This window comes from Haliotis cracherodii, unplaced genomic scaffold (genome assembly GCF_022045235.1).
Source record: "Haliotis cracherodii isolate W230 unplaced genomic scaffold, xgHalCrac1.p SCAF_8, whole genome shotgun sequence".
Taxonomy (NCBI): Eukaryota; Metazoa; Mollusca; class Gastropoda; order Lepetellida; family Haliotidae; genus Haliotis; species Haliotis cracherodii.
In genome coordinates, this window is record NW_027266341.1 from 36609125 (window position 1) to 36626486 (window position 17362).

The window sequence follows — 17362 nt, forward strand, 5'->3', positions numbered from 1 at the left end:
TATGCTCCGCAGCTGACTGTATGAAAAGGGATCTGTCCATAAAACCGAAGTCACAACCTTGGTATGATAAGGAATGTGTTTACTCCAGGATGGAAAGAGATAGACTTTTGAAAGTATTCAGACAACATAGGGACAATATATCTCTTCAGAACTTTATTACAGCCCGTAATCTGTACACAACTATTCTTAGGAACAAAAAGAGACTGTATGCTGAGAAGATTAGAGTTAAATTATTGTCACACATTAATCATGCTAAAGATTTTTGGAGAATATTGAGAAATTGTTTATCATCTAGCAATAATATATCACCTATATCTACAATTATGTGTTATGAGCATTTTAATGATTTGTTTAATAGTTCTGTTTATTCGACAGACCCACATGGAGATGCTGGTGAAGTTGACAATGAGTGTTTTGATGACGTTGTTAAACCATGTGGAAATACCTTAACTGATGATGTCTCTAAGAATATTTTAGATTCACCTATCTCCCGAGAGGAAATATTAAAAGCAATTTCACAGCTTAAATGTTCAAAGTCTGCAGGGTTGGATCATATAATACCAGAGTTCTTTGTGGCTGCTCAGGATATTTTAGTCCCATATATTGTCTTTAACTTGTCTTTAATATTATTTTTGACACAGGTAGCTTTCCACAATCTTGGTGTACTGGCATAATTATTCCATTACATAAGAAAGGTGATACCTCCCTACCCAATAGTTATAGAGGAATAACTTTATTGAGTGTATTTAGTAAACTTTATACTTCAATTTTAAATAACAGGCTATCCTTTTGGTCCAGTGCATATGATAAAATTGTGGAATCCCAAGCTGGTTTTCGGAAAGAATACAGTATGATAGACAACATTTATATTTTACAAGCAGTCATTCAGCGTTATTTAGCAAAAAAACATGGCAAAATTTATGGATTATTTGTAGATTTTAAAAAGGCTTTTGACCTTGTTGATCGGTCTAAATTGTGGTCTATATTGATGCAAAGTCTATATCTAAGTGTGTCAAGGCTAGTGTAAGGTCAAATAATATTTTCTCTGAAGAATTTCATTGTCCTCTTGGCTTAAGGCAGGGATGCGTCTTAAGTCCATTATTATTTTCTATGCTTATATATGAGTTGGCAATGGATATAGAATTATCTTGTTCAACAGGCATACAGCTTCATCCTGAACTTATTCAACTATTTTTGTTATTATTTGCACATGATGTTGTTTTGCTTTCTGACACTGTTTATGGTCTTCAGATACTTACCATTTGTGTGTTAATCTGGAAAAAACTAAAGTCATTGTTTTTAAAAAAGGTGGTGTTTTATCAAAGTATGAGAAATGGAACTTTGATGGTTTCAGTCTTGAGTGTGTAACCTCGTACAAATATTTAGGTTTATCTTTTACAAGAACTTTATCATAGGGTAAACATGTTAAGGTTGCAGCACTACAAGCTAAGAAAGTACTATGTGGCATACTGAAATCTCTGTCCAACTTTAAGCCCATACCCTTTGATTTATTTTTTAAAATATTTGATACCAAAATTAGCACAATTTTGCTATATGGAGCAGAAATATGGGGTCTGAGTCCTGAAATTTGTAATGATATTGAAAGTATCCACATGATGGCTTGTAAGCGCTTTTTAGGTGTTAAGGTCTCCACCTCAAATCACGTTATAAGAGGTGAATGTGGCCGATATCCTCCATACATTTATGCTTATAAAAGAGTTGTTAAATATTGGTGCAAAATTTTGAAAATGCCAGAATCTAGATATGTAAAGAAATGCTATAATATGCAACTGCAAGCTGTAAGTAATGGTAAAGTAAACTGGGTTTCCAAAATTAGACACATAATTGTGTCAGCAGGATTTGTTTTTATATGGGATCAACAGTGTTTTGCAAATATACCTTTGTTCATAAAGGATTTTTTTGTGAGGCTAAAATTATCGTACCAACAAGACTGGCATTTAGCTATACGTGAAAGCTCGAAATCATATTATTATTCTTTGTATAAGCAAACATTTGGTGTTGAAATGTATATTACAAGGCTATCATGTGATAAATTTAGAAGTATTATGGCACGTTTCAGATGTAGTTCTCATCATCTAAGAATTGAATCAGGTAGACATAACAAGGAACCTAGAGAAGAAAGAGTTTGTACTGTTTGTAAACATGGTTATATCGAAGATGAGTATCACTTTATTTTAATTTGTGATTGTTATCAAGTTTTGAGGTCAGAATATATATCCTTGCATTATTATGAGTTCCCGACAAGACATAAGTACAATATTTTAATGTCATCTACCAACCCATTTACTGTTAAGAAACTAGCCATGTATATTCTAAAAGCTATGAATCTAAGGCAAAGTCTGTAGGGATCTCCAACTCCCATTACCACACTGTAACCATTGTATCATGGGCCTATGGCCTACAATACATCTGAATAAAGTGTATATATACAAAAGGGTTGGTCACTGAAAGTTCGATGAACCCAGTTCTCCTCAGTCTTGCTTCAGCTGTCAGAGGGTAAAGCTCCAGTGATGTTCCATTGTGATTTTACCAAAGGTTCTCGGTACCTATCGCATGCTTTGTTACCATTTCTTATGATAGTTTGCCTTAATGCATGCCAATTCCAAATATACGCGCGTGTGTGTGTGTTTAAAATCATTTCATTTTTTTAATTAAATGAGAATTCTTAAGATACCAAATGTTACTACATAAAGTTCTTTTATTTGTTGGTGGTTACTTTTTGAATATAAGTGCTCCCTAGCTCTAAGACAAACATCAACACACGGCGGTCAGTAGATGATGAAATCCCCACGTAACTTGAGCTTATGGCTTAAAGAAAATATGCCTTATGAAATGTTTTGCACTGTATTGGAACGTCTGAGGTTCCGTGGAGATTATATATACCACCAACATTGAAGTATAATTGAGATTTTCTAATGGTACTCTGTTTGTTGATACATAATCCACATGTAGGATGATGGCCACCTTATCTGTCCAACATTGTGGGTGGGTTTATGCGAGCCGTATGCCCACCTGAAGAGAAATTACTGTTTGATGACAGAAGGTTCTTTACTGCTATTAATTTTGAATGAAAGTTCCACCGATTTGAAAGTCTGTCTTTGAAATGATTGAAAAGTATACTATTCCATAAAATCATCAACCTGGAATGTCATGTTGAGCTATTGCCACGGTGTTGAACGCTAATCACTCTTTAATCAGTCGACTCATTAGAAAACGCACGTTTACTGGACTTGTGAGGGACTTGTCGAGATCAGGATGTCCACGGAAGACTCGTGCCAGAGTGTCAGGGTCCTTGTACGCCAGACACAACGGATGCCAATTTCAACTTGCTGTGTTCTTTGTCATCACTGACATACCCCCAACAGAGTGTACCTTAGCACCAGTCAGGAGTCTACTGACAGCAGCAGGATATCAGAAGACGAGTAAAGCGTCCACCCTTTCACCCTAACAGATGCGGGACACTTTCGACTGATGTCAGGCTAGAGCACACTGGAACTTGAGGTCACGAAGGAGGATTTATTGGTCTGACTAGAGTCGGTTTTGTTGCACCACATTGATGGAAGGACTGGTGTCTGTAGGCAAAGATGAATATCTTATCATCAGCACAACATCAAGGAAACATTGGCATGTGTTGTTGGCTCAGGCAAAGGTACCAGGATGCCATACTTAACGGTTTTGCTTTGCCTCGTTTGATAACAATGCACTTGTCCTGTCTTCAAGGACGAAAATGCCCAACCCCACCTACCCCGAAATGACCATCTGACCATCTCCATAACGACAATGATTCACTGCCTTGGCCTTCTCAGGCCTGATTCCAATCGAACATCTATGGCATCAGTTGGGACAAAGGGTAAGAGCCAGGAATTGACACAGGCAATACGTCAGGAATTGCAACACATCCCTCAGTTGAGGATCAGGCGTCTGATATTGAGCACGATGATGCGTCTAGCAGACGTGATCATATACGTTGTTGGTACACCAGATTATAACAGTAACTGTTGATCATTTAACTGTGAAATGAGTACAACGTTCCTTAAAAACCTACGAGATGATTTCATTCCTGAAGTTACCATACGTATACTACCTCTATTTATCTTCGAATACAGTCATTGCCGTCACTGGCGAATACAGTTGTTTTTCTTTCCACATGCTTATTATTACTATTGTTCATAAAATAAACATGTTGTATATTAAGTTTTACTTTTGGTTGCTCTCCTTTCGCTTTCCAATTTCTCCTCACCCATCTCTTTTCTGATCATAAAATATTCCTCGTTTTGGTTGTTAGCCTGTGACAGCCAACATTACGGAGTTAGCTGTGACAAGACATGTGCATCCAGACACTGTGTGGGGAAGTCTTCCTGTAACTCAACAGGGCACTGTGATAAAAGATGTGAGACAGGGTGGACACTGGACGATTGCACAGGTAATGAAACCATTGCGTTGATAAGAAAATACTTTCCTCATAGCCAATAACGGTTTATAAATGTATGTTCAGATTCGAATTCAATAGGTTCCGTTTTCCTTTGTTCATATTCTAGTGTGCATTCCAGGCCATTTTGGGTCCGAATGTACAGAGGAGTGTGGACTATGCGCTGGTAATTACACATGTAACAGTATGTCAGCAAGTGTCCCTCTGACTGTGTTGACTGTACAGGTAATAACACCATTGGTTTAATCAGAACATATGTTTTGATAGCCATGATGACCATACATATTCTCAAGCATCGAGGATGTGTAATACATGTTCAGGCTGTGTTGAAGGATACATGCATAAAGGTCAGCATCACAGATTGCAAGTACCAACTGTCAGGTTCATTAACACACATGTTAGGTATCTACATGTTATAACCAAGTCTCTTGTGTTCTTAATTCTTTATTTTGGTTTCTTTCATTCTTTCTTATCTATTTTCTTTTGCTCTTTTGCACATACAGATTGACTGAAACAGATGAGAAGCTGTCTCAGTGCTTAACAAAACAAACAATTAAATGTCTATACATATTAAACAATAATTAACTTCAAGAGGACTAGGCTCACATTTGAACTTCATGGGCAAGTAAGGCAAGGTGAGCTTCTATAGAAGAACTAACACACACAGGTGAAACAATTATCAGTCCTAACACTAGAGAATTACTTAAAGTTTAGCATTATTATATATGTAATGTGACATTGCATTTACATGAATTGTTTGAGGCTTGGTGTGACATTGTGAAACTGGCTTACCATTGTTTCAGACCATAAATTTGACTTGGTGCTTGGTGACTTGGACATGTGCCTTCTGGCTACCACATGGCTTGAAAAACTGACTCCAGAGCATTTACCTCCCCTTGTTATATATTTAGAAGGGTAGTGGCTTAAGACCAGTTAATACAAATTTTAGAACTTAAAACGGAATAGGAATATTACAAATTGCAAAGAAACGAAAAATGAATATACCCTTTTAGAAGCTAAAAGAAAACGATGAAATTTTGACCACTACACACCGGCCTCCTAATTGTAGAATGTAAGTGAAATAATTACTAAAAGTGGTACCTTAGGGGCAAAATATATCTTTCTTATGAATTAAACTAAGATAAATCACTTTGTCAATATAACATACAAACAAACATCCTTGCTTTAACTAAAATGTAACACTGTCTCTGTCAGATACAGCTAATGTTTTTTAGTCTCTTTTGATGTTGTTTTGTAATATTTCACATTACACAGTTCACCTTCAGTCACTAGTACTCAGAATAACACACAGTTTGTCGATAGGTCGCAATAGTTCAGAAGTAGCGGTTTTAACTTTCACAGTTCTCACTAAGTCTCTTCTGTCTCTGAACACTTCAATAACACGACCAAGTGCCCATGCATTGCGCGGCATATTGTCCATAACAAGTACAATATTTCCAACTTGAAGGTTTTTCTTGCTGGTGTTCCACTTCTGTCTTTCCTGCAATAAGGGAAGATATTCTCTACTCCATCTTTTCCAGAAAACATCTGCTAGATATTGTACCTGTCTCCACCGACGCTTGCAGTACACTTCATCCTTGGAAAATGTCCCGGGCGGCATCCTCCCTCCTGATCTCAAATAAAGAAGATGGTTTGGTGTCAGAGGTGTTAAATCATTTGGACTACAAGGTACATCTGTAAGGGGCCTTCCATTGACAATGGCTTCGATTTCACAGAAGAGTGTGTTGAGAGATTCATCATCCAACTTCAAAACCTGTTCATGCATAAGTGAGTACATGATTTTCCGAACAGTGCGTACCATCCTTTCCCAAACGCCACCATAGTGTGAAGCTGATGGAGGATTGAAGCGCCATTCGATCCCTTCATTTACCAATGTTGAACTTAACTTGGATTGATTGAAGGTGGAGAGTGCTTCACGAAGCTCTCGTTTACTGCCAACTAAATTGGTGCCATTGTCAGATCGGATAATCTTTGGTGGACCACGCCTGGCAATAAACCGTCTGATGGCATTTATGCATGAGTCAGTGTCCAAAGAGCTAGCTACTTCAAGATGAATAGCCCGAATAGCCATACAGGTGAAAAGTACACCATATCTTTTGACATAGCTTCTTCCACGTTTTACTTGAAATGGACCAAAGTAGTCGATACCAACACTAGAGAAAGGGGGCATATCTGACTTCAGGCGATCCTCTGGAAGATCTGCCATTTTTTGTTGACCAACAGGCGCTTGATATCTACGACAAATGACACATTTAGCAAGCTGTGATTTGATAATAGATCTGGCTCCAATTAACCAGAATTTCTTTCGCAGATGGGCCAAAATGGCATTCTTTCCAAGGTGTCCAACTGCCTTATGAGCATCATTCACTAGAAGATTAGACAACTGACAGTTCTTTGGCAAAACTATTGGATGCTTTGATTCATAGTTGATTTTGGATTTCTCAAGGCGTCCGTCAACTCGGATAACATCATTTTGAAGAAATGGATCAAGCTTGTATAAAGCACTGGCCTTTCTTACTGTCTTATCAGACAGTGAAAAACCCTTTTCACTTAAGATTTCAAGGTCCTTTTGGAAGTGTCGATTCTGACAGTTTTGAATAAGTACTTTTTCAGCATGCTGAAGCACATCAGTTGACATCTGGTGATTCTCAAAGTCACCATTTTGTTCATCTTTGTGATGAGAAATATTCTGTCGAAGCTTTCTCACAATCAGAATGATCCATCCAACTGCCCTTTTCAGCTTTCTCCAGCTAGAATAGTGGTTTATTAATCTGTCGAAAATGTCATTGTCTAACTGTACTGTAGCATAGTTCACAGACTGTTTCACTTCCGGATCTTTCTCCAAAGAAGTACTTGGCCAATGAATTTCAGACTGCCAAAGAAAGCTTGGTCCTTCGAACCAAAAGTTCATCTGCCTTTGATTGCAAACATTCACACCCCTTGATGCATAGTCTGCAGGATTTGATTTTGTGTCAACAAATCTCCACTGATGTACAGCTGTAGCTTCCCGTATTACAGCAATGCGGTTGGCCACAAATGTTTAAAAACGTGATGTTGTGTTTGCAATGTATCTCAAGACAGACATACTGTCTGTCCAAAATACGGTGTCACTTAAGCAGTACTGAAGCTCTTGAGTGATCACTCCAGACAGTCGTACAGCAAGTGCAGCTGCTGTTAGTTCCATTCTAGGTATGGTTATCTTCTTCAATGGGGCAACTCTAGACTTTGCCATAACCAAGACGCAATGCACCTCATTACGTTCATTCAAGAGGCGGAGATAAGCTACTACTCCATAACCAACATTACTGGCATCGGAGAACAGATGTAGCTGGCATGATGCAACCTTGCCAAAGTCCTTTGGCTTGTAAGATCGTGGAACCCGAATTTCCTCAAGTCTAGGTAAGTTCTCTTGCCACTGCTGCCACTTTCTATGTGAAACAGCATCTATTTCTTGATCCCATCCATATTGTTTCATCTGAAGACATTGCAATAATTGCTTGGCTTGGAGCACAAATGGGGCTATGAAGCCCAAAGGGTCATATATGCTACTAACAATCGATAGGATCCCTCGTTTCGTGTTTGGTTTAGATTTACTTTGGATTTGGAATCCAAGTGTGTCAGATTCTACAAACCAGAACACTCCCAAAGCTCTTTCACTTGGGAGACTTTCACAGTCAAGGTTCAGTTGTTTCACATCTTTCGCCCTTTCTTCTGATGGAATAGCTTTCATCACAGTGTGGCTATTGCTTATCCACTTTGTAAGTTTAAATCCACATCTGTGGCATAAGTCTGTGACTTCTTTGACAACACAAATAGCCTGTGTTTCATCCGGAACAGAAGCAAGACAATCATCCACATAAAAGTTGTCCTTTATCATGTCTATGATGTGAGGATCATACTCATTCTGATGATCTTTCGCTGCTTGCTGCAGGGCAAAGGTAGCACAGCTTGAAGACGATACAGCTCCAAAAAGGTGGACAAGCATTCTGTACACTTGTGGCTCCTGTGTATAATCACCATCTGGCCACCAGTAGAATCTCAAAAAGTCACAGTCCTTCCTTGGCACTCTCACTTGGTAATACATAGCTTGTATATCTCCCATCATAGCAATGATTTCTTGGCGGAATCTCATCAGTATTCCAATTAAGTTGCTGTTGAGGTTCGGACCTTGCAGTAACAAACTATTCAGAGAAACACCCTGGTAGCTAGCTGTGCAATCGAAGACCACTCTAATCTTCTCAGGTTTACGTGGGTGGTATACTCCATGATGTGGGATGTGCCACACCTTGCCTGGGAGACCTTGAATTTCACTGACTGGTACCTTCTCAGCGTACCCTTTGTCAAGTATATCTTTAATGAAAACCTTGTAATCTTCATGGAATTTCTTGTGTTTGGTTAACTTCCTTTACAGACTATTTAGCCTTTGCAAAGCTTGTTTCGAATCGTCAGGCATTACAACATCATCTTTTTTGAATGGCAACTTTATTTCATAGTGATCTTCTTGCTTGTTAATGGACTTTGATACCACACTGATGAACTCTTTATCTTCTTGTGACATTTCTTTTTTGTCATCAATGTTTCTCTCTGGAAAATCAAAGTTCATACTTTCTTTCACCATCATGTCAAGACCATTCACTTCTTCTGCATTCTTGATCAAAGCAATCTCAGTTCTCAGATGGGAAACTACTTCCTTCTTCGGTCCTTTTTATTCGCATGACATTCCATAGAACCCAACCCAATTGAGTTCTTGAGGCATGTGGACTACCTTGAGGACCAGTTCGAATCTCAATTGGAGAATATGCATCTGGTACATTGGCTCCAATCAAAAGCTCGACCTTGGCATCACTTTCTGGCACTTTGATGTCAGCTAGATGAGGCCAATGTGATGCATCCAAGGATGTAGGTATGTACTTGTTGGATACTGGTATGTGCTCCCTAGCGTATATAGTTGGTAAGGATACAGTATTCTTCAACTCAAGATCATATACTTGGAGGCCATTTACTGCTTGAACTACAGATGTGTGCGGCTGTCCCATTGTGTCAATGGTGATTTCCATCTTCTTCCCACTACATCCAAGCCGGTTGATCAGGGTTTCTGAGCAGAACGACACAGTGCTCCCTGGATCCAAAAAGGCATAAGTTGACTCAACTGTAATGCCATTTCTACAGGCTATTTTAACAGGTATGATAGCAAGAGTAGTTTCATAGTTACCGGCCTCCTTATCGGTACCAAGAATGTTGGAGAGTCCAGCACAGGCACTGATGACTTTCATGTCTGTATTCCGGTCAACATGAAGAATGGACTGATGATTGCCACTACAATGTGAGCAAACAGCCCTCTGGGCACAACCCTTGCTGATGTGTCCGTTATTCAAGCACCTGAAACACAGGCCCTTCGATCGCAGGAAAGATAGTCTCTCAATGTGAGGCCTTAAAATAATCTTTTGGCAGTGACCAACCGAATGGGACAGATCATCACAATAAATACATGGAATGTGTTCAGCCTGTGCTTTGACAGGAACCGTGGCTCTCATAACTGAATGTGGCTTCAGAGAATCCTTAGGTTTTACAGCTCCTACCACATCGGTACTGAATGATGGTTTTAGTGATGTAGTTGGTGGTCTTCGGGGTGATGGTTTACTCTTTTCTTCAGTTTTCAAGGCATCTCTTCCAAACATGGGGTCTACTGCTTTCTTAGCCTCACGCTTAACAAAGTCGACAAGGTCCTGAAAATCAACCAATCTTCCAGAATCTCGAACATGGAGGACAAGATTTCTCCACTTTTCATGGTAAAAATAGGGCAATTTCATGACTAACTTCCTCAGATTATCAGGATATTCAAGGATTTTGACAGCAGTGATTGTACTCACAGCATTTAAACATTCCTGTAAGAAGATCGCATATTCATCAATAGATCTTGGATTATCTATCTTGATTTGAGGCCAACTGAGAGCACGTTTCACTAAAGCAGAAGCCACAACCTCATCATTGCCATACCGTTCTTCCAACTCTGCCCAAGCTGCTCTATAACCTCTCCTTGCATCCAAGTAACTAGCTCCCTTAACAATTTTGAGAGCTTCCCCAGTGGTAAATTGTTCTAAATAGCTCATCTTCTCATCAACTGAATCAGAATTATCCACAATTTTTATCTGGAATTGTCTCTTGAATCTCTGGTACTCAAGTGGATCTCCAGAAAACCTTTGAATGTCAGGTGGAGGTTTACGTAGCTGCTGCACCACAGAATATATCACACCTGCATCACCAGAGCTGGCATTAGCTTGACCATCAGTATAGCTGTTTGATGGCTTATGAAAGGTTTGCATCTTCTTACCAGGCTGCTTATTATCTTGTGACTTTCCTGCAGTCATTCCAGCAGATCGATCCTTTTCTGTTGAAATGAGAGGTAAGCTAGTGTCACTGAGCTGTTGGGATTGTCGTTCCTCGGCATCACTCCCAAATTCAAACTGATCATAGTTAAAATCCCGAAGAACTCTACACTTGGCCTCGGATATTTCCATCTGAGTCTTCAGTTCCAGCTCCTCTTCCTTCATCTTCAGGTTTAATTTGGCCATGTCAAGCTTCTGCTTCTCTACATCAAGCTTCCGCTTCTCCTTAAGTGCATTTACTTTGGCTTGTAACTCAACCTGTGTCTGCATTTCCCGTAGCTGGGCAGATGACATACTTGACCGCGCTGAACATGTGCCTTGAGGGCCAACAGACCTCTTCTTTGATGAAATAACACTTGTCTTGCTAGCACTATCAATATCTCGTTGTACAGAGCCATGCACCATGAAGAAATGTTCAAACTTGGACTTTAAAGCTATTAAGGTAACATCTTGTGACCTACATTCATCTTCAAAGTCAAAACATTCCGATGCCGTTAACAGCCTAGTGTAATCACCACGAGCTTCAAACAGACCACCATATAGTTTAAGCCATTTTGCATACTTGATACGTATCTGTTCAACCAAGTCTTTCGTCAGAGATCTAGCTGCCATTTCAGGTTTAATTTGATCATAATGCCTCAATAGCTGCCTATAAACACTGTCTACTCTTTTACTTGTTGTTTCCTTTGCATGTGTTAAACCTCTTTCAGTCATTTTTCTTGTTCTTTGTTCAATGTTCATATCTTCAACGTGTTCTTCACTATCCAAAGTAATGTCGAACAATGTCAATGCTGTTATAACCAAGTCTCTTGTGTTCTTAATTCTTTATTTTGGTTTCTTTCATTCTTTCTTATCTATTTTCTTTTGCTCTTTTGCACATACAGATTGACTGAAACAGATGAGAAGCTGTCTCAGTGCTTAACAAAACAAACAATTAAATGTCTATACATATTAAACAATAATTAACTTCAAGAGGACTAGGCTCACATTTGAACTTCATGGGCAAGTAAGGCAAGGTGAGCTTCTATAGAAGAACTAACACACACAGGTGAAACAATTATCAGTCCTAACACTAGAGAATTACTTAAAGTTTAGCATTATTATATATGTAATGTGACATTGCATTTACATGAATTGTTTGAGGCTTGGTGTGACATTGTGAAACTGGCTTACCATTGTTTCAGACCATAAATTTGACTTGGTGCTTGGTGACTTGGACATGTGCCTTCTGGCTACCACATGGCTTGAAAAACTGACTCCAGAGCATTTACCTCCCCTTGTTATATATTTAGAAGGGTAGTGGCTTAAGACCAGTTAATACAAATTTTAGAACTTAAAACGGAATAGGAATATTACAAATTGCAAAGAAACGAAAAATGAATATACCCTTTTAGAAGCTAAAAGAAAACGATGAAATTTTGACCACTACACTACATATTAGGGTGAGTATATTTTGGATATATTATTGTATTGGTAAATCTAGCTATTACAATGATAAACCTTAATTGTGCTCATCGTTGCTGAAATAATGCAGTCTAGAACGTTCTTAAGCAAGCAATTTAGCAATCACTTCACGGTACGTTTACTATGTATTTACTTAAACCTAGATTGTTGAAAACCTGACTCAAATTCTATTCTGTTAAATTTAACTGAAAACTAACATGTACTGTGAATATTAAATTAAAGTTGTCTCCATGACGGTAATCCTTAGTGTCTCATCCACGCTGCCCAAAGAAGTGTTAAAATGTTGCACAAAAAACACTTCTTTGGATATACTGCCAATGAGTCAATTCTGAAGATGGTGAGACCCACGGTGAACACCGTGCATGTCGTGATGTAACGTCAGCATACTGAGGTACGGAGGTACAGTGGATGTGATACACGTAAATCTTGGTGTAAAACAGAAAGGAACCTATATGTTACTAGCTCAAATTTCTTTTGCAGAGGACCTTAAAATAAAAAAGAAAGAAAAGTAAAGGTGTTTCCACAATATTCTACCTTGACATATTATAATGCCGCATTCTGATTGGACAGCCGGTGTTTTTTGCTGATGATCGAGTTACTGCGAAAGACGATATTTATTTAGAAGCACATCTTTCGCAAACCCGCCTGTTTAGTGATTTCAAATACTGATCTTACTTCATTAACCTTGTTAAGTTACAGTTCAGTTGTTACATTATTTACAGAAAATGTGTCAATTTATCACAATATTGAGAGGGTATTGTAAAATTCAGTAACATCAACAACGCCGCGATATAACTGGAATACTGTTAAAAGCGACGTTAAACCCAACTCACTCACTCACTCACTCAGTAACATCAACATGGCATGGCTTTTGGTGATACTCTTTCATGTACTTTCACGACATGTCTAACTTATCAAAATGCTAGGTTTTCAATCTTTAGATCTTTATAACGTCATGCATACAATACAAAGGTCGCGTCATTTGCTCTGGGGATGTCAGTTTGAATAATGCTTGCAGGATATCTGCCTACATTATTGTATCGTGTCTCAATTTTGGTGCATGATCTTTAAAAGTGGATTCACTCTTTCACCCCTCTGAAATTATTTGGCTCAAAGCCTCATCACTAATAACTTCCGCCAAATGTACGTTCGAAACATCTACGTTAAATACGTACACACTTGATTGGTCTTCTAAATGTAACGATTTGAATGCGTCAGGAGGTTCAGAAGGTGTCTTCGAGAAGGGATTATGTGCTGCAACCGTTCACAAAGTGATTGAATATAAGACAGAATATAAGTGCTGTGACAGATGTGATTGTGCTTTAATCAAACGAATAAATAGTATCCTCAAAAGTGATCATATTCAAACTTGTGATGGCATTGTATATTTTTTGCCATTAACCAATTGTTCATTACGACATTACAAGTATAACTTCTTTTCCAGCATCTTTACCTCAGCAAAACAACCCAGTCGGGGGTGAGGAAATACTTATACCTGCAGTGACAGTGACAACAATTGTTGTCTTGGTAGTTGCAGGGGCTGCCGTTGGTGTTTTTATCTGGAGAAGGAGACGAAGGTACTTGATGTCTGGTCCAATCATATTCAACAATTCATTACATATCCAGTACACATGATGATATTACTTTGATTCAAAAACATAGCAAGTAATGTAATAAAACTATTTGCTACTCATCATATGGATTGGTTTTTAGAGCATTGTTTTAACGTGAAGAAGATTTTATTACTTATGTTTCAAATATTCCTATTTTTCAGACCATCACTGCAGGAATCTGATTTCCATGATTACTACAACACAAGTCATCTGTCAAAGGTTCAAACAAAACAATCAAGAGACAACGACGAAACTCAACTTGAAGAACAAACATACGATGGACTCAGTGCCATGTCACGTGAAATCCAGGGACCAGGAGAGACATATTGCACACTCAAGACGGAGAAGCCAGATCTGGAGGGTGGGGCATCTGGTGAAGTGACTGAAACGACAGATCGGGATATATACGAGCCAACAGAACCACGGACGTATGAAACACTTGACAGCACATCACGTGACATTATTGGTGAATATAGTGAATTCGGCAAGATTGCCTAACTCTAGTGACGCTACCTTACAAGTTCACTCTCTAACTAACACTTCATCTGGGACGTTTGGTATTGTCGACAAGGAATTTATCCAAGCTGGGAGAAGATAACTGTTTGAGTGAGTGAATGAGTATGATTTTACGCCGCTATTAGCAATTTTCCAGCAATATCATGGTGGGGGACACCAGAAATGGGCTTCACACATTGTACCCATGTCGGGAATCGAACCCGGGTCTTCGGCGTGACGAGCGAACGCTTTAACTACTAGGCTACCCGACCGCCCGATAACTATTTGAAACAGGTCCAGTATTTCTTCCAATTGATTGACATACAGTGTATGAACGACATTACCTTCGCTTACATGGATTATTGACATGTACACAAGATATTCATGTATCTTCATGTCGTTATGCTAGCAAGTTTCTTTGTAATATTGGCATATGATTCCATGTTTGTATTTCGGCTTGACAGACATTTTGCATAGGGGTCATCCGACCCAAAGTGCAATGGGTTTTTTTTATATATCAATTAATTGAAAGTTATAGGGTTAAGATTTGTTGTCAAGATTATGTATATAGTTGCGATGACATCAAGTTGGAACTTTATCATAATACTGACATTTGTGGATTCACAGTCTCTATTTCACTAACTTTACATACGAATAGATTTGAACATCTCGTGTAATGCCCCTGATACTAAAGCCATTATGATATGGTGACATTACGCACGTAGCCAAATTGTGTGTTCTATAAACATTGACAATAACATTCTATTCTACAGGCATGGGTTGATTTGTAGAATTCCCCATAAATATGTATACATGTGATGTGGTAAATAGAATGTAATGGAACCCTGACACATGTCCCGTGCCCCATATGCAATAGAAATGCATGTATGAGTGAGTGAGTATGGTTTTAACGCCGCTTTTAGCAATATCACGGCGGGGAACACCAGAAATGGGCTTCACACATGTCGGGAATCGAACCCGAGTCTTCGGCGTGACGAGCGAACGATAACTCACTAGGCTACCCGACCGCCCCGAAATACACGCCTTAACATTGCTTTTTGCATTAAAAAGCAATGTGAAGGCATTATTTGAGAATCATATGATGAGATTAGCCAGTCGACTTTGGCTTATGTGAGTCGTTTGATTCAATGCATGCATTACACATAATTTAATTTCCGTTGTGTTCATTCTTATTTCTGCATTCTGAAAAGCTTAATTGGTCACTTGTTATTGTTTTACATTTCCCAAGAAATGTAAAAACATTAAGCCACACCCTGCGAAGAGGACTACTTTAATCACCTCGGAATGTTTGGAATCCTTATTACACAACAACACTGTCTGTCAAAAGTTACCAATGTAACTGCACCTATCGTGTCACATCTATCCATGTTATGAAAGTGCTGCTCTCGAGATTCGTTACATGATTGGTGGACACAGAAACGAAAGTTCTTTGCGCAGCTACGATGTACAGTCGTAATACAACAGCTTCAATTAATTAGCGAGGCCATGGTAATGGATGTATGCACAAAGGGTGCACACTCACATATACATGTATACATATATCATGTTTATTTAATTGCATTTATAGTCATTAGAATATAGATAGATCTATAGTTTCAGTTTCAGTGGTATTCATCCAAATAAACAGTGAGTGTATCAGTATATTGCGTTTTGTCCCCACGACTATAACAACACAGACAATGTGTGAATATTACAGCAGCAACGAGGGAGATGGGATGGATACCAGTTGTCTGAGGACCGCAATGCTCTATGCAGAGTTAGCTGACTTTAGCGTGCCAGAATCCTGGATCCTTGATAAGCACTAATTATGATTCCTGGCTTCTTAGCACCATTCCTACACACGCATTTTTTTATAGAATACACCCCACTGGCCTGACTCACTTCGGGATTGATTAAGCTAACACAGGTAAACAGATCCGTGTACAATTACCCCTTAATTATGTCCGTCACTAATGTTGTGTTCATGGGTTTTCAAATTTTCACAATTTAAATATGAAGTACACACCCTTTTATAGGGACGATGTAAACGTGTATGAGTTTTTCAAGATGTTTTGTAAATAGTCATGTTTGATTGATCACCCCAGCTACCTGACGATCCCTGTTAATAGTTCTCATCTGTTCCGATACAGGCCAATAGGATCTTTTTGTAATGACAGAGACACTCGACCTGTGGGAATCGCCTGTGTAGGCAAACACGGAAGTGTAAACAACTTCCCGGTCGTCTAACATGGCGGTTGTGCAGATGACAGACTGTCAACGTTGTGGCGTCAAAATAATAAACCAATAACAAATAATATAATCAGTCATGATGATATGATGATCAATAAATGAAAAAGCACTATAAAGTGCCACCAAATACGCATAGAAAATGTGTAGCACAGCTACGTCACAAGCCAGAATTTAGCAGGCACTCCTATAGAAGAGTCACTAAAGCTTGCAATGTTTAGTTGTGCACCTCGCGTGATTATTGTAACATCACACCGCTCATTGTGACGCAGGAATTATTACGTCACAGTCGCTATCAGAATCCCCGACCATGATCGTAAGAAATTTCTGCTAAAAGCAGTCGAATGTGCAATACCGACAACATACACACACGTGTTTTTGAATCACTATCAAATAAAGATCATACCACGTGTTCGCGAAAAGGTAAGCCGACCCTTCCCCACTGGTGGCACCAGTGACAAACATGTACAAAGTCAAGTCAGTTGTACCCCAGAAAACATATGGGACCATAAAGGACATGCCAAAATAGCGAATAGTATATTTGTGCATTGATGTATATATCGCCAATGAGACAAGCGTGTCAAGGATCAGATTTCCCTCACAAGTTTGAGAGGCACAAACATGTCCTGTACCATTCAATTTGATAGAAAACGATTATCACGCGTATTATAGTACATAATATACTG

The 17362-nt window shown here is 38.8% G+C and overlaps 1 protein-coding gene across 1 annotated transcript in view; it reads left to right on the forward strand.

Annotated features, from left to right (window-relative positions):
• LOC139450447 (protein draper-like) overlaps positions 1–14432 on the forward strand; it is a 110606-nt gene extending 96174 nt beyond the window's left edge. The window contains exons 11-13 of the mRNA XM_071232155.1: positions 4307–4444; positions 13766–13898; positions 14096–14432. Of these exons, the coding sequence (XP_071088256.1) occupies positions 4307–4444; positions 13766–13898; positions 14096–14432 (608 nt within the window). The remainder of the gene's footprint in view (positions 1–4306; positions 4445–13765; positions 13899–14095) is intronic.
• Positions 14433–17362: the final 2930 nt, after the last annotated feature.